General features: G+C 38.1%; 1 protein-coding gene across 9 annotated transcripts in view; it reads left to right on the forward strand.

Moving 5' to 3' along the window:
• Positions 1-19,013, forward strand: part of Stim1 (stromal interaction molecule 1) — a 250,668-nt gene that overhangs the window by 149,038 nt on the left and 82,617 nt on the right. For all 9 annotated transcript variants that reach the window (XM_048788166.1, XM_048788162.1, XM_048788170.1 and 6 more), the window contains exon 2: positions 6,381-6,511. In XM_048788166.1, coding sequence (XP_048644123.1) covers positions 6,464-6,511 — 48 coding nt within the window. In that variant the 5' untranslated portion in view covers positions 6,381-6,463. The remainder of the gene's footprint in view (positions 1-6,380; positions 6,512-19,013) is intronic.

Genomic DNA, 19,013 nt, shown 5'->3' on the forward strand with positions numbered 1-19,013 from the left:
TTTTTTTTTTTTTTAAGATAGGGTCTCACTAGTTTGCATACAGTCTTGTTAAATTGCTGAGGCTTCACAATGGAATATTACTCAGCATTAAAAGAGAATAAAATTATGGCATTTGCAGGTAAATGGATAGAGTTGGAGAATATCATGTTAAGCGAAGTAAGTCAATCCCAAAATACCAAAGGCCACATGTTCTCTCTGATAAGTGGATGCTGATCCACAATGGGGAGGCGAGAGGCAAGGGTAAAATGGAGGAACTTTGGGAAAAGGAGGAGGGGGTGGGTAAGGAGGGTGCATGGGGGCTGGAAAATGGTAGAATGATATGGACATCATTACCTTAGGTACATATTTGACTGCACATATGGTATGATGCTACTTCGGGTACAACCATAGAAATGTAAAATTGTGCTGCAGTTGTGTACTATGAATCAAAATGCATTTTGCTGTCATACATACCTAATTAAAATAAATTAATTAATAATATAAACAAATAAAAAATTGCTGAGACTGGCTTTGAACCTATGATCTTCCTGCCTCAGCCTCCTGAGCTGCTGGAATTACAGGTGTGTGCCATTGTACCTGGCAAAAATAATTATTTGTAAAATGTGTTATTTTATATTAGTTATAGATTTATTATTCCAAGATCAATTAATAATATAAAAATTTCTGGGTTCATTTTTATTATGGTAAATATCAAATAATTCTTTGGGATTCAAAATCTTTAATTATATGAAGGAGTACTGACACCAAAAAGCTTAAAAACCTGGGCCTATGTTATTCTTTTTGCCTAGAATGCTCCTTTTTTTTTTTTTTTCCAGGAGAAATTATACATATAATTGTGAAGTTAATACTTGGATTATTCATTAAAAAAAAATCAAAATGACAAGCTGGGCATGATGGCATATGTCTGTAATCCTAGTGACTCAGGAAGCTAAGGCATTAGGATCACAAGTTCAAAGCCAGCCTTGGCAATTTAGCGAGGCCCTCAGCAACTTAGTGAGACCCTTTCTCAAAATAAAAAATAAAAAGGGCTGGGGATGTGGTTCAGTGGTAAAGCGCCTCTGGATTCAGTCCCCAGTACCAAAACAAAATATTTACTGAATATCTTATCAAGAACCTTAATTTTTTCTTGCTGCTGGGGAAGTGGTCACAAACCACATTTGTGAAGATCATATTTTAGTGGGGATTAGACAGTTGCTTTATAGTATAATAAATGTTACCAGTGATAGCACATAACTGTGTGGGAGTTCAGGCTAATGTCAGAGTCTTATATTTGCCCACTCAAAGGAGTGGTCACTTTGATTGATCTGAACCACCCATTTGATTCTCAGTGTGACAGGAAAAGTGGCTAAAGCAAAAGATGGGAACTGTTCATTTACTGCTCTGGGAGGAAAGGATTCTGTAAATGGATTGAATGTCAGCTTTACATCAGTCCCTCTTCTACATGTTTTAACAAATTCAGCTTTACTTAATGTTCACAAAAAACTCATGCAACAGAATTTGCTAATGATAAATTGGAGGCTCAAAGAAGTTAAACAGCTTGTTCAATATTATATGGTATGTAACTAATGAAGGTGGGATTTTGCTGTGTTCTGATTGTTAGTTCAGGGTTCTTTCTTTGAAGTAATAATTCATTGCTAAATGAGTGGATCTTCTAAGATATTTTCAGATGGCTGTAGGAAATCTTGATGGGCTGGAATATATAAGCAGTAGAAAAAAGTCTCAGGAAGGAAGGGAGATGACTTAGGAAATGCTTGGTTGAAAAAGTTATTTGTGAATTTTGGCTGACATAGTTTTTCTGGTCATGGTTCTACAGCCATATGGGACATCAAGCTTTTGTACTCTCTCAACCTCAATCCCTTTAATCCTTTTCCATACCAGATGATGCCAGCAGCAAAGGTCACCTGTCTGTCTGATCAGGTTACAAACTAGAGCCTGCTGTTTGAAGCACATACTTCTAGACCTATCATAGACCTTTGGGAAAGGCACTGGCTGACCCTGGGCCAGCGGTGTCCAACTTGGAGGCCCCCAGTCCTTGGAGCTGGGTAAACTATTTCCATTATTTTAAAAAGCCTACTAAGAGCAGTGCTGTACCTCTTAGCTTATGGATGGATACAGGCTAATGAAAAGTTTGGATTTCTTTCCTTTATGTTAGAATGTTGTCAACAAAACATGATTTAAGTGTGTTACCTATGATCTTCTGTTATAGGTTCCAACAAAATATGACCTATGGGCTAAATCCAGCCCACTGCCTGTATTTTTGTAAAAAAAAAAAAAAATTCATTAGAACACAATCTCATTCACTTATGTTTGTCTGCGGATGCTTTTTGTGCTACAATTTGGCAGCAGAGACTATATAGCCTACAAATCCTAAATTGTTTACAGTGTAGTCCTTTATAGAAAGAATTTGCTAGACCCCTAACTTGACTCTTTTTATTGTGACACTCAGCACATAGTGTTTTAATTGCCTGTCTTTCCCACTGTAGTAATTGAACTCCAGAGAGCAAAGATAAAATCTGATTCATAATCTTTATGTCTGGCTGCCCAACATAGGCCTGAAATATGAATTATGCTCAATACATGTTGTTTAAATGTTTTATCATATGCTGACCAAAAATCTCTGACATGCAATTATATGTGCTTTTGTATAGTACAAAAATAGGGGCAAGAGAGGGAAAGAGTTAATATTGATTATGCTAATCTCATTGTGCTTTATCTGTGAACTGGTTAGTTAATACTTTTTGTAATTTATTGGGTTGATAAATAGTTTTTCTGGAAATGGGTTCCAAGAATGAAAGTATGATGCCAGGAATTCTTGTGGGTGAGAAAGTTGAGAAACAATACCTCAATCTTTGGCTGTATTCTACTTTCTCCTTCAGTAATCTCCATCCCACCCCCAATCCAACCTGGCAGGACAAGTAGAACTTAAGGTTACATAGAGATATTTCTTTTGTATGCTTATCTTATTCTTTTAATTTTATAAAACAATTTTGTGTTCTTACCAACATTATCATCTGGCTTCCAAAAGATGAAACCAACCCAAAGCTATCTGACTACTGTAGTAAAAAGGCCATCAGGTTAAGTGCTGACATGGGAGTCAGCAGACCTCGGATCTTGCTGTGGCTCTTGAGCGGTTTTTTGACTTTGGGCACATCATTTAACATCTGTGAGCCTCACTGTTCAACATATTTCAGTTGAGTCACATCTGTGATTCTTTAAAATTTAATATTTATACTTCTCCTTTATTTTGAAAAGGATTTGGACAACCAGCAAGAGATAGAGAGGTGACCTATTCTATCTTCACTGTCTCTAGCAAACAGATAAGTAAACAATTACATGGATCATGGTGTTTTAGTGCCTTTTGATGGGCTTAGTATCTTTATCTGTCCTGCTTTCTCCTCCTGACAATATTCCTGTTACCTGGGAAGTCAAAGTCTTTTTTCTTCTCCCTCTCCCTGCGATTTTGGTATGGGGGATTGAATCCAGAGATGCTCTAGCACTCAGTGACATCTCCAGCACTTTTTATTTTTTATTTTGAGACAAGGTCTCACTAAGTGAGATCCTAGAATTTGGGTTCCTCTTGCCTCAGCCTCCCAAGTTGCTAGGATTATAGGCGTGTGCCACCAAGACTGGCTCTTTCTTTTATTTTTTTGTGGGGTGATATATAAAGAACATTTTGCCTAGGAAGTAATAGTTAAGATCCAAGTCAAAAGGAAAGACAGATTTTAGCACCTAGGAATTGGAGGATATATACTAGAAACTTGAGTCAAAATGCCTTTTTTCAGGCCAGTTTCCTGATACAGACCTGAAACTCAGGAGGCTAAGACAGGTAGTTCAAGGGCAGCCTCAGCAACCTAGTGAGTTCCTGTCTGAAAATAAAAAATAAAAAGCTCAGTGGTAGATCAGTGGTAGGGTACTCCTGTACTGCAAAAGAAAAAATAAGTCTTTATTTCTTTTTTTTTTTGAAAATTTATTAGTGTATTATAGTTATATATAATAGAGGAGAATTTCCTTTTTTTGAGTGATAAAATGTCAAGTTTATCTAATTTCACTATTGATATTAGAATCATATTTTTCTTTTACCTCTAAAATGAAAACAAAAAAAAGTCCTAATTACTGTTACTCAGCTTTTTGTCTCTAAAAACCTTTTTCTTTTTTAAAAAAATTTCAATTACTTTATTTTTTATTTGTTCTAATTAATTATACATGACAATAGAATGTATTTTGACACATTGTACACAAATGGAGCACAATTTCTCCTTCCTCTGGCTGAACATTGATGCACTCACACTGGTAGTGTAATCATACATGTATATAGGGTAATAATGTACATTTCAATCCCGTTCTTTCACCTTCCCTCATTCCCCTCTGCACAATCCAAAGTTCCTTCATCCCCTTTCCCCCTCATTATGGATCAGCATCCACTTACCAAAGAAACATTTGGCCTTTGGTTTTTCAGGTTTGGCTTATTTTGCTTAACATGATACTCTCTAGCTCCATCCATTTACCTGCAAATGCCATAATTTCATTCTTTTTTTAAGACTGAGTAATATTTCATTGTGTATGTATACCACATTTTCTTTATCCATTCATCTGTTTAAGGGCATCTAGATTGGTTCCATATCTTAGCTATTGCGAATTGTGCTGCTATAAACATTGATGTGGCTTTGTCACTGCAGTATGCTGATTTTTAAGCCCTTTGGGTATAAATCAAAGAGTGGGATAACTGGGTCAAATGGCAGTTCCAGTCCAGGTTTTCTGAGGAATCTCCATACTGCTTTCTAGAGTAGTTGCCCCAATTTGTAGTTCCACCAGCAATGTATGAGTGAACCTTTTCCCCAACATCCTTGTCAACACTTATTGTTGCTTGAGTTCTTGATAATTGCCATTCTGACTGGAGTGAGATGAAATTTTTGAGTAGTTTTGATTTACATTTCTCTAATCACTAGATATGATGAACATTTTTTATATGTTTGTTGATCAATTGTATTTCTCTTCTGTGATGAGTCTGTTCAGTTCCTTAGTCCATTTATTGATTGGGTTATTTGTCAGTTTTTTGAGTTCTTTATCCTGGAGATTAGTGCTGTATCTGAGGTGCATGTTGTAAACATTTTCTCCCATTCTGTAGGCTCTCTCTTCATATTATTGTTTCTTTTGCTGAGAAGAAGCTTTTTAGATTGAGTCCATTCCATTTTTTATTTTACTTCTTGTGCCTAAAAGCCTTTTTCAAAAAATGAACTTGAGGCCTGGAGAAGAGAAGTGACCTCTGTGGTCACATGGTGGAGCTAAGTCTAGATTGGAGCCTCTTTTTGCTGTGTGTTTCTGTTATGGTACATGTTTTCTAGAGTTATAAGAGGTGTCATGGAATGAGCTAGGGGGCCTCTGCCCTTATGCTGGTTTTACTGCTGCATGCTATGTGGTGGTAGGCAGAGGAAACTGCTTTCCAGACCTCCAAAGCTGTTGTATCAGATGAGCTTGGGATCTTTAGATATCTAGTAGATAACTTGCTGGATGTAACTATCTATGAGAAGGCACAAGGTATGAGAGATTTTACTAATTGGCCTGCAGCTGGCATTTTATGTACAGCAATGACACACAGGAAAAGTATGCATTATTCATATATGGGGACTAATTGGCTGTTGTTCTATTTCTGGGAAGATTGTATTAATTTATATTTGTTTATTTGACTGATTTAAAAATGGTATCTCACTGTCTCCCAAACTAACAAGTGAATTACAACTCTGGACAGAGAACATGATGGGAATGTGACCTTTGAATCACCTCTTTAAAAGCCCCCTGTTCCGCTGGGGATATAGCTCAGTTGGTAGAGTGCTTGCCTCACATGCACAAAGTCCTGGTTTCAATCCTGAGCATGACAATGGAAAAAAAAAGTCCCCTGTTCTCTTTGATGGGCAGAATCACAGTCTCTGGGGCAGGAGTCCCCTGTGTTTCTCCTTTGCTATCAAAGCAATAAAACTTCTTTTTCCTTTTTTAAAAAATCATATCTCAGTGGAATATGTATTTCTTTGATTACTAGTGAGTCTATTTTTTTTCTTGTGTTCACTGGTTATTTGTATTTTCTCTAATTTGTGAGTTAGCTTTTCATGTTTTTGTCTAGATCCCAGTGTACTCATAGTCCTATGTTAGACTTAACTTCCAGGAAGCTGTTAGGATGATAAAGCACCGTCCCTGTGTCAGAAAGCTCAGCACATTTTCCAGGAGACAGTTAAAAGGCTAGATGATATGCTTCTGTCACTGTATACATGGTTGGTTATAAACTTTTGTGAGGAGTCAGATACTAGAAGCTAAGGATACTGACAAAGGTGGGTGATAGATGCTGAGTGGCAGCTCTGAGTAATGTGTCTCTTGCTTTTCCTGTACAGAGTTCTGCCGGATTGACAAGCCCCTGTGTCACAGTGAGGATGAGAAGCTCAGCTTTGAGGCAGTCCGCAATATCCACAAGCTGATGGATGATGATGCCAATGGGGATGTGGATGTGGAAGAAAGTGATGAGGTGAGATTTCTCACCCTGCCATGACTCTCTTCTCTTCCTGTGTCAAAATATCCCTGAAAACTTTCTAGACAGAATGTTCCCTCTGAAGAGATGTTCTCTGCGTTGTTTTTTTTTTTTTTCCCTCTAGGAATTCATTCTCATCAGGAGAGGTGGCTTTCAGCATAACAAGCCTTCAGGAGCCAGCCTGGCAGAGTGCAGGCTTTATATCTGTGTCTACACCTGGGTGGGTTCCCACCTGCCCACTGGCTAGGTGGGCTGATCTTTGCAGTTTCCCTGGATTCTTAATGTAATCCTGATATACATAAAGGCCATCTGTGCTTAGCCTTGTGTTGGCATGTGGAAAAGAAGGCCAAATAGTCATATTCTGTCATCTGGGAATTTATATATATTTGGGAAGACATAAATCTTAGAAGATCATTCTAAATTTCAAGTTATAATTGTTGGGAACCAGTTAAGAGTTTCGGATAATAAGAACTAGAGGAATCTCTAAATGGAATAAACTTTGTTATTGTTTTCTTTAACCTTTTATTTATTTAATAAACTCTGTTATTGTTTCACCTTTTGGCATTACTATGGCTCCAACTCAATAGAGCCCAAAGTATAAGGTTGTTATATATGAAAATATTTAATAAAAGTTTCCTGATTTCATGCACTAGTGAAGTTACCCTGTTATGCCATATCTTTAAGAGAGAAAATGTACATTATGAGGGAGGAGGTAAGCTGTCTGAACTCCCTGAGATTTAGTTTACCTTTGAGTTTTGAATTCAATTTTGGATCTCACATCATCAGAAGGATTTAGAATAGTAAAAGACTGGCAGAGAGGAGTAACATGATGATGAAGAATATAGAAAGTATGAAGTAAAAAACATTCAACTTAGTTCAGTAATGTCAATTGTGTCTATTATGTATGTGCCTTTCACTGTGCTATGTATGGAGATGGGACAATAAATAAGACAGACACATTCTGTCCTCATATAATTTACAGCCTAGTGAAGACACTTTAGCCTGGAGAAGAGGAGATTGAGGTAATGTAATTTCTATCTTTAAATACATAAGAAGTAGGAAAAAGTCAGTTTTTTGTTTTTTGTTTTTTTTGTATCAATAAAGATGTAGAGGTAGTAAGAAACATGGTGGTTTTTTTCGGTTAGAGAAATTATGGTAGAAAACCACCAAAGTGTTGGAAAGTGGGGCCCAGGAAACCAGGCAGAGATATGTGTACCTGTACTTGAGATATATGTGGATTATTAAGCAAGGATAAAAATCATGATCAAAGTATCTGATTATTTTTTTTATCGTATTTAGAACTGACCTTCAAAGGATTAAAATTTCATTGATCTATGTTGAGAATAGAGCCAAGTTCCTGGTAGGGAAGGAGACTTACAGATGTTCTGATTACTGTCCTAGGGCATTGACTGGGAAATGGAATGCATAACAGTTAAGAAGGTGATGTAATCCAAGATCTACATATTCTTGGATATCTTTGTAATCCACTCCTCTTTTTTTTTTTCCAGTTCTGCTGAATTGCTTTGTCAATGAGGAAAGGAATAAAATGTTCTTTTTAGAGGAATGTTACCACAACAAAAAACTCATCAGCACAAACTGTTCCAAAATAACATAAGAGCTGTCACCCCGCTCTTCTCTGCATCAGTCAGGAGCTGTTCTTTTTCAGCATAGCTTCTGTATTGCCTTGCCTTTTCCTGTTCTCCCTCCAAGGATAAGGCCTCTTGTGGTTAGAGGCTCCTGAAAATCTGGGGTTTCACAATCAATCACAAGCTACGTCCTTGAGAGAGAAAGTAAAATGTGGGTGCTTAACTCAGTCTAAACATATGAGACAGTATTGGAATTCAGGATCTAACTAGAAAGTTGGATAGATAACTTAGGGCTTAGAATGTCAGGTAATGGTTGATGAGGCATCATGGATGAAACGCTGTTGTGCTGGCCATGTTGTGCTGGTTGATGTTGGTAAATTTCTCAGAAAATATAAAAGGAACTGAAGGATTTACCTCAGTGCTAGAGCTTTTAAAATTTTAGCTATTTTTGAATTAAATCATTTTTTATGGATTAATGTGACCAGAACATTAGTTTTCTTTATATGAATTAAAACATGTCTTCAGGGGCTCTTACACTATTACCTCAGCACCTAGATTCCTATATGTATTGTACTTGCTTCTTGCAGTCCACCTCCTCTCCACCCCCTCTCCCCTGATTGGCACTAGGGATAGAATCCAAGGATACTTTACCATTGAGCCATATCCCCAGCCCTTTTTATTTTTTATTTTAATACAGGGCCTTATTAAGTTGCTGAGACCTTGCTTCAAACTGGTGATTCTCCTGCCTTAGCCTCCCTAGTCGCTAGGATTACAGGTGTGCGCTGCTGCACCCTCTTCTGTCCTTCTTTGATTTATTCTCATTAGCTAAGTGATATATTAACTCTACTGTGAACTGTAAGATTAGATTTACAGTAAACTCAGCAGGCATTTTATAAAATATACATGATCATTTGGTAGGGGGCAGCTACTTTGGCTGTTCAGTTGCTATTTTTTTTTTCTTCTGGATAGCGGAGGCTGTGTATTATGGGCCCTTCGGATGAGCAAGAGGGCACTATTGGTGATGGTGCCCTTCTTGTAATGCTGGCAGGAGGTTCCATCATGCTGGCAGTATGGAAATTCATGACCTGTCTTCTGTTCTGAGTTCTGGTTGAACACTGCCATGGGAAAAGGATTTGTCCATGGAATAAGGCTGTCAGATTGTTCTGATAGTCTGAGGTGAGCCGACAGGGGCCTGCCTAAAAACACTGCCCTCTTGACTGGACCAAAGTCTTTGAAAGCAGTGTTATTTTCTTTTCTGGAACCCACATGGAAAATTAAGGCATTTATTTGGCCACTAAAATAAATTTTTATTGAATACCTACTATGTGTCAGTCATTGGTTGAAGGCTAGGAATTTAAAGTAAACTCAGCAGGCATTTTATAAAATATAAATATATTTACATAGTGTCCTAAAGAAATACGATTTCTGGCCAGGCAGATGGTGTGTACCTGTAATCCCAGTGACTCTGGAGGCTGCGGAAAGAGAATTGCAAGTTTAAGGCCAGCCTCAGCAACTTAATGAAGGCCCTTTTTATTTTTTAGAAAGGGCTAGGGATTTAGGTCAGTGGTAAAGCACCCATGGATTCTATCTCCAGTACTCCCCCTACCACACACTAAAAAAAAAAGTTCCCAGCACAAATAAAGAATTATCAATACTCAACAATAGAAAACAAATAAATCAATAAAAAACAGGAAAACAGGAAAAGATTTGAACAAAGACTTCAACAAGCGAGATACATTGGTGACAGTATTACTAGCCATTAGGGAAATGAAAACTAAAACCATAATGAGATTCTGCTGTACAGTTATTAGGATGACTAAATCTTAAATGGACAATACCAAGGGCTGGGTGAGGAAAAAGAGCCACTAGAACTCTTACTGATGGGACTTCAAGATGATACAGTCATTCTGGAAAAGTTTGACATTTTTTGTGTTTTTTTGTTTGTGTTTATGGTAATGGGGATTCACTCCAGGGGTGCTCTGCAACTGAGCCATACCCCCAGCCATTTTAAAAACTTTATTTTGAGACAGCGTCTTGCTAAGTTCCTGAGACTGGTCTTGAACTTGTGATCTCCTGCCTCAGCATCCCAAATTGCTGGGATTACAAGGTGTACACCACCATGTGTAATCAATGTTTTCTTATAACCATAACTTACTATGTGTCCCAGCAATTCTACTTTTAGGTATTTAGCCCTATAAAATTAAAATTTATACTCACACTAAAATATATACATGCATGTTTATCACAGCTTTATTTGTAACCTCCCCAAACTGAATATAGTCCATATGTCCTTCCTTTGTGAATGGATAAACACGCTATGGAAAACTACTCAGCGATACAAAGGATTGAACTGTTGGTGCACACAGCATAGATGAGTCTCAAAAATTTTATATCAAGTGAAAGAAACTAGTCTCAAATAGTTTTGTCCTATATGATTGCATTTATACGACATTCTGATAAAGGCAAAACTATAGGGATGGAAATTAGGTCTGCTACTAAGGATTAGGAGTATAGGGAAGGTCTGAATAGAAGGTCAGCATGAGGAATACTTTTTTGTTTTCCTGTGTCCGTTACGTTGATATAACTATGCATTAAAATGTATAGAACTATATGCACACAAAAAAGTTAATTTCATCACATATTAACTTAAAAAAGTTTCAAGCATAATATCTGCCATATAATTCAAGCTCAGTGAATGCAAGTTACTTTATTCTATATTTCCAGGAAATTGACATATATCTAACTGTTGTATTTTTATGTTTGTATGATTGATGTGCTTATCTCACCAAATTGTGAGCCCCTTTAGAGCAGGGACTGACCTTATTTAGTTTGTCTCTGTTTTCTTCAATGACCAGCATATCCTATAACAAAATATGGGCTTAATCACTGTATTGAATGATTGACCAATGTCACTATAGCAACATGGATTAGGCTGAGGTGGGTGTTCAGGGCAAGGGAGATTTTCATAGATTTTTAAGTGGGATGGGTAAGTAGCTGTATGAGCGCAGGAAGCTGCACAGTCTACTTAAGATTCTAGTTTCTGTGATGTCTGATATGGATGTATAACACAGAGTTAATGCCTTCTCTTCTGGAGCCAAACACACATGACTCTCCCTCTTACCACCTATGCAAGCTTGGTGAAATTACACAATTTATGTCAGCCTGTTTCTTCATTAGCAATTGGAATAATAATAATGATAGGTACCTTATAAAGTTTTTGTGAACCATAAATAATGCACCTGGTACAATGCTTGGTAACAGTTTTTATTGTTATCATAAGAAAGAACATATATTTTGATGCAAACAGTATTGTGTTCAAAACTTGGCTATATCACTTACTTCCTTAGGCAAATAATTTCACCTCTCTGGGCCTTGATCTTTTTATTGGTACTGGGAATTAAACCCAAGGGCACTTAACCACTGAACCACATCCCAGCACCCCCACCCCCTTTTTTAAATATTTATTTTTCAGCTGTAGTTGGACACAACACCTTTATTTATTTATTTATTTTTATGTGGTGCTAAGAATCAAACCCAGGGCCCCGCATGTGCCTGGCGAACACTCTACTGCTGAACAACAACCCCAGCTCTATCCTTTTTGTTTTTTATTTTGAGACAGAGCATTGCTAAGTTGCTTAGGGCCTCTTGAAGTTGCTGAGGCTGGCTTTGAATTTGAGATCTTCCTGCCTCAGCCTCCTCAGTTGCTGGGATTATAGATGTGTGCCACTGTACCTGGTGGTCTTGATTTTTTTTTTTTTAAATTATTTGAGGAAAATAACTGCTTGCAAGATTATTGTGAGAACTTAATGTTTGCAAAACCCCAAGCACCATTCCTGGCACATGATGTGTACTCACTCTGTTTTTTTCCCCTCAGCATGATGGTTCAGTGAGGTTTGGCCTATATAGCAAGAATTCCAAATTAGCCTTTCCATCATTCCATGGGACTACAACATTCAGGTATGGGAGCTACCACAGCAGTGTGGCTGACCTGATGAGGGCCAGGATACTGTAGTAGATTGTTGTATCTTTGCCCGAGTGGTTGATGTTAAGAAAGGGGGCATGATAGAGTATTTCTAGGGGCTTCATCTTCTCTGGAAGCTTGCTCAGCGTCAACCTGAGAACTTTAGAAAAAGGTCTGGTTTTTTAAAAAAGGTCTGGGTAATACCTTCTAATGTTTCCCTACCCATCTGGAAGACTAAAGGATTTTGAACAGCAAGTTGTACCATAATACTTTAGAAGATGTGCTTGAATTTTAGCAAGATAGAAGTAGACTTCTTTGGCTATCATGAGCTAATTTGTATGAAGATAAGTATCTGGGCTATCCACAAAAGTTTTTACCATGACTAATAATAATTTTTATTCTGCCTCAGCTTTGGGCATCATTCCTTAATATCCAGATAGCTCTAGACCAAGTGTTCTCTGCCTCTAATTTCTGCCTTACCAGTTCCTGCTGAACATGCTGCCAGTGATCTTCCTAAACTACATTTTTTGGTTCTGTATTTTCTGAATGATTTCCTTTTTCTATTTCCTCTGACTTCTTGTGTTGAATGCTCCATTTTTTCACATTTGGTCTTAACAATTCTTAAGATTCTCTAGTTAGGCAGTGGCACATGTCTGTAATCCCAGAGACTTGGGCGGCTGGGGAAGAAGGATTGCAAGTTTGAGGCTAGCCTCTGCAACTTAATGAGACCTTGTCTCAAAATAAAAAATAAAAAGGGCCCCTGGATTCAATCCCCAGTGCCAAAAAATAGAATAGAATAGAATAAAACAAAACAATAAAATAAAATAAATTGTCCAGTCATACCACTTTGGTCTGACTGCTGTTCTCTTTGTATCATAAACATTGTCTATTTCCACTCCCTTTTCTTTGCTCAGGTAGTTCTCCCTACCTAAAATTAAACTCTCATATTCCTCTCTGTCTATATTAATCTTAGTTGTCCTTTGGTATGAGCCAGCCTCACTTTTCATGCACTCTCCCTGACTTTTTCATCCTCACTAGTTTCCCTCATCTCAGTACTAAGTCCTACAGCACATAGCCTGTATCACTCTAGTTAGTACTTAATTAGAAATTGTCTTTCTTTGTGCCCTAATGATTGTGACTGTGTTCGTTTGTCTGTAAATTTGTCTTTCTCTGCAACTATTGGAATTACTAAAGCACAACTCATCTGATTACTTCTACCTTGTAAGGGTAGTGTGGTAGAAAAGGAGCATCCTATAATATGTCAAACCCAGCTGATTATATATTCATTTAATTCTCAACCACTCTATGAGGTAGTTGTTATTAACTCCATTTTAGAGATGCTGAAACTATGAGTAGCTTATTTAACTAATCTAAACTTTAACCTGCTCTTTAGCTAGTGCTCTCACTCTGGTTTTAGATCATCTGACTAGTTCATGTTATCATGCATTCATTCCCTTACTCTATGCTACAGTCATTCCAAATATGCTCTTCATATCCTACCACTGTGCACTTGCTCCAAATCCTGATCCTGGGAGAGCAAGAGTACAATGTTGATTGGTCAGTGGGGTCCTTTGGATTTGTAAATTTCTCCCCATGATAAAGCTGAAATCAGTAGAATTGTTTCTCTGGAGTTGCTCAGGTCTGGGCACTGTCCATGTTAATGTATGACTTGTAGGTCTGCTTTCCTCTGTGACCTTCTTCCCTGCCCTATTCTGTGAATCATGTGCAGAATCTGACTGATAGAGGTCAGATCATTTTAGTTGAAATAAAGGGAAGACCTTAGAGGAAAAACACTAGAGGGGCACAGATAAAGAAATAAAAGAAAAAGACACTGAGAATACCAAAAGATTATGTAACAGAGCAAAAGCATATGTTTTTGGAGCAAGAAAGATGAAGTATGTAGGTGTACTTTATTAGTTACTGGACCTTGGGAAATTTCTGAAATTCTGTGAGCTTTTATCCTCACCACAATTTCTGCCTTAAATGATTATAGCAAAGAAGAAATCATGTATATGTAGTGCCCTGTCTGTGTCCTGGTTTATAGTTGCAATATTACTACTTCTTCTTTTCCTATTACCACTGCTACAGTGTACTAGTCCTGTGCTAGCTACTCTTATGTACACTTTTCTCCTAGAGTCTCTACAAGAAATCTGTAAGACTGATAATATTTATAGTAAGGAAATTGACTTAATAAGACTGACAACACTTAGTTTTCCATTTTGGGGGAGGGAGTTATTGCAATTCAGATCTGCATCAGACTGATAACATTGTTCTAAACATGGATTGTTATGATGGTTTCACACTTCTGTGAATATGCTAAAAACCATTGAGTAGTATGCTATTAGATTTTATAAAAATCTTAAGAAAATGAAAGTATTGCTACTTTGATTGGAGTGGTGTCACCTTCTACTTGCCTTTCTATAATCCAACCCTTAAGAATCCTTAGGATTCAATAACACTTTGAAAGCCTTATTGATTTTGGTCTATATTTCTCTTACCCCCAGCTTTGACAGAGAAGCCTTGATGCTTCCAAGTCTGAAGTATCAAAGAGCCCTATTTTGCTGAAAATGAGGTTGCTCTGTTTTTGGGTGGGTATCTGTGGCTTTTGAGAACACCAGACTGATGAGTCCTAAGGCATTCTCTTTGGAAAAATTTTGTTCTTTTTCCCTCCATACCTCCTCCCTCCCTCTTCCTTTTTTATAGTTGACCCTGTTTCTGAGGAAACAAATGTCAAAGAAGCTGTAAGATAACCCAGGTTGTAATTCCCTTTCACCCACATACCAGCGTCCTGAATCAGTTTCTTGACCCTTATCTTATGGAGCACCATGTGGAGAGTCATCAAAGACAACAGGCTGAGTTGTTTTGGTTTTATTTTTCCTGGATTCACCTTTGTGCTCAGGGCCTCCCTTTGATTCCCACTGCTGCAGTATCACTCCCAGGCACCATGTTGGCCTAAGGGAAGCAGAACTTTCCCTTTTGTTTCTGGAACCAATTCTGAACATTGATTTTCTTTGCATTCCCCCTTCTTTTTTTTCTGCTTAAATTTGGCTACATGCAGATTAACCTCGGTATAGGTTTCAAATAGATACATTTCTGTTGCTGCAGCAATTCTTCTTTGACCTTAGTTTGGAGGTACCTTTTTGCTTTTCTTCTTTTCTAGCTCTCTGCCTGTATCCTGGTGCAATTACCATCCTATCTCCTACTTCAGTGTAATAATCTGAACTCTAGCCTTAATCCAGGACAAGTATAGATTAAAGTCTTCTCAGGTACTTGGGACAGAGCAGAGATGACCAAAATCATGACATTATTCTTCAGGTTAAACCTGTTCCTTAGGCTAAAGAAATTTCCTCTCCCCTCATCTTTCTTGTAAATAATTATAGGGAAGTTGTCACATTCACCTACCAGGAATGGCTCATAGTTTATGGGCCACAACTTCCATTGAGTCCAAGTTTTTTGGCACTGCTTTTGGGTTTCTTGGAATAAACTATTTGGAAACTGACTTTTTAAGATCTGGGATGTTGCTATGTGCCTAGGCTGGCCCAGAACTCCTGGGCTCAATCAATCTTCCTGCCTCAGCCTCCTGAAGAGCTGGGACTACAGGCATGTGCCACCAAGCCTGGCTCGGACATTGAGTTTTTATATTTCTTTATTTAGCCTTATTGGGGGAGAGTGAACACAGGCTCTCACACATGCTAAGCAAGTGCTGTACCACTGAGCTACAATCTTGAGCTCTAATTTTTCCCCCGATACTGGGGATTGATCCTAGGGCCTCATGCTTGCTAGGTGAGTGCTCTGTCACTGAGATACATCTCCAGCCTGGACATTGAGTTTTTAAAAGTCTAAGTATCAGCTTTGGAATTCAGGTCCACATTTTATAATAATAGCTGTAGGGCCAAGTAGTTTGGAGTTTTACTTTCCTCATCTATAAAACTGAGATGAAAATAAGAATCTCTTTGCCACTGGCAAGCCCTCAGACTAGTGAGAGAGGTATATGTATAAATAGCCAATGATAGTAGCACATTTTAAGGGCTGGTAGTAATGGCATTCACAGGAACTTGGAGCTTCAAGAGGAATAAGGGAGTGGTCTAATGTGTTCTGTATAGCAGAAGATACATTGTCAGTTGGCACTCAGACAAGGATACCAGTTGCCAGACAAGCTGAGCTATGCAGCAGAGAGAGTAGGCATAGTTTACAATCTGTCCCATTGCTTTAGCCAGATACAGGATGAGGCAGCAGCTCCCCCAGATGGTATTCCTCATGTTTCCAGGAAAACCCAGACGGTGGCTTGTTTTGACAGACAAGGAAATTCCTTCTCACCAAGCAGGCTGTTGTTTTGATTCCTCCCCTCTTTGTTGTGCAGTCTGCTTTGTCTATTCTGGATGGCAGTCCTGTTGATGACAGGGATTAATTACATTTGTAAGGCTTCTTTGTATGTCTGTATATGTCTGTCTGTATCTTTGTATTTCTTTGAACATATAAGTCATTTTTTGCTTGTTTAGATACATGTCTTTCTGAGTTTTGATATTTGTTTGTGAATGACAAAAAGTGGAGGAAGGGAAAGAAGACTGAGCCAAGGAAATAGGGGCTGAGAGAAAGCCCACAAACCAGTTCAGAGACCAGGGAGAAAGGTAGAGGCAAAGGGTTAGGCCTAATGCAGGACTTTGAGGTAAAAGCAGAGCCAGATAGGTAATAGGAGCCCAAAGATACTGTTAGTCTAGGCGAGCTCTGGGCTCTACAAAATGGGAGGCAGAATGCAAGGGCCAGGAATGGTCAAACCATCAGAGAGAAAAATTCTACTAAATTTCTGACTCTTCCTATCCAAGGAAGAATAGGCAGCTGGCTCCCAAGGCCCTGCTTGCCTTTGTTTGTTTGTTTGTTTATTTATTTATGTATACTGGGGATTGAACCCAGGGACACTTTACTGGTGTAAAATAAACTTTAAAAGGGGCACACCCGTAGCCCTTTTAATGTTTATTTTAAGACAGGGTCTCACTAAGTTGATTAGGGCTTGGCTGCGTTGATAAGGCTGGCCTTGAACTTGTAATTCTTTTTCCTCAGCCTCCCAAGTTGCAGGGATCACAGGCGTATGATCCTGGTTCTTGCTTGCCTTTAGATCTAATTGATGTTTGTGTTTATTTATTCAAATCTCTGTTCATGTTTGTATCTGTATGTGTGTCACATTCAGTGTACTTTATGGTATTAGGAAGAATTGGTTCCCAGTGGAATGTTTGATTCACTTGTGGATTAATAACATTCTTTTTATTCATTCTTGTGTTGTTTTCTCCTTTTTTCCTTACCCCTTTTCTCTTCCTTCTACAAATTTATTTAGTATCTGCTCTGTGCTGGATGCTGGATGTGCAAAGACTAATAATAATAAGGCAGACACATTTCCTCCCTACAAATATCTCACATATTATTGAGGCAGAAAGACATACATGTTCAATCCTGGTAAGTTTTATGACAAGAGAAGAGTTCAGTGTGCTCTGGAAATATAGAAGAGGGAAGGTAACCCATCTGAGGATTTCAGAAAAAAACTACTCAGGAGAGATTATGCCTGTGATGAATTTTGGGTGATGGGTAGGAGTTAACCTGGTGAGAGGGCTGAGAAGGATATACCAGGTGGAGGGACAAATATGATGTCTTTGGGGATTTATGAGTCAGTGGTTCCTTTTTCTCCCGCCCTGGTATGGGGAATTAAACCCAGGGTCACTTAACCACTCAGCACATTCCCAGCCCCCTTTTATTTTTTATTTTGAGACAAAGTCTCACTAAGTCTTCCTGGTCTCAAACTTGCAGTCCTTCTGCCTCAGCTTCCAAGTAACTGGGATTATAGGTATGTGCCACCACACCTCTTATTTCTCTTTTCTTTTTTTTTAAACTTTAGAATGTAACAGTTGAGCATGGAAGGAGAATTTGAAGATGAAGTTTGAAACGTAGGTATTAGGCAGTTTTGTGCTATACTGAGGAACTTGAATTTTGTCCCCAGAACAATGAGCTAGAAGTAAATAGAATTGGTTGTAATTTTGACTAAAGGTATGTTTGGAGTAGGCTTTGCAGAAGAGGTGAAATGGAAAATTCATTTTAAAACATGAGCTGGAGTTTACCAGATAAAGAAAGGAAGGAGAGCTTTTTAGGAAAGGAAAACATTATGAGTTAATGTAGGAGGCAAAAAATATGGCAAGTTTGGGAAATATCCTTTGGGAGGTGTCTAGAGAATAGTTCCTTTATCTGTAAGATAGGACACCAGTAAAATATACCTTCAGTGGTATATATAGTAGGTGGTGTGAGGCTAAAAAAAGATATTTGTGAAGAATCCTTTGCATACCACAGAGCTATGCACAAATTTCACTATTATTATTACCCACTTTCTTCATATTTCCATTAAGTGTCCAATAGCATTAGGCCTTCCTGTGTCCATGCACATGGACATGACCTTAACAGTTCATCACTGACAGGGTGAGGGTTATTACCTCTTTCTTCTAGCCACTTGGCATCTTGAGAAAGAGTAGCTAAGATAAGAGGTTCCTTGGACTCAGAGTTGGAGTGTTGGTTCATTCAGGATAAGCCAAAATAAAGATTATGAGCCCTCTTGCCATGGGACCCAAGTCAGAATATTCATAAATTAAATATTGATAAGTTAAATATTAATTAATTAAATATTCATAAAGCATAATCTGCATAGGCATCATGAGATACGGGGCCATTGCCTTAAGTTTTTAAATTTCTCCTCTTATAACTGTGAAGTAGGCTGCATTTTACAGGCTTAAGATGATATGGTGGGGGGCTGGGGATGTGGCTCAAGCGGTAGCGCGCTCTCCTGGCATGCGTGCGGCCCGGGTTCGATCCTCAGCACCACATACAAAGATTTGTGTCCGCCGATAACTAAAAAAAATAAATATTAAAATTTCTCTCTCTCTCTAAAAAAAAAAAAAAAAAAAAAAAAAAAAAAAAA

The sequence above is a fragment of the Marmota marmota genome, unplaced genomic scaffold (assembly GCF_001458135.2).
Source record: "Marmota marmota marmota unplaced genomic scaffold, marMar, whole genome shotgun sequence".
NCBI lineage: Eukaryota > Metazoa > Chordata > Mammalia > Rodentia > Sciuridae > Marmota > Marmota marmota.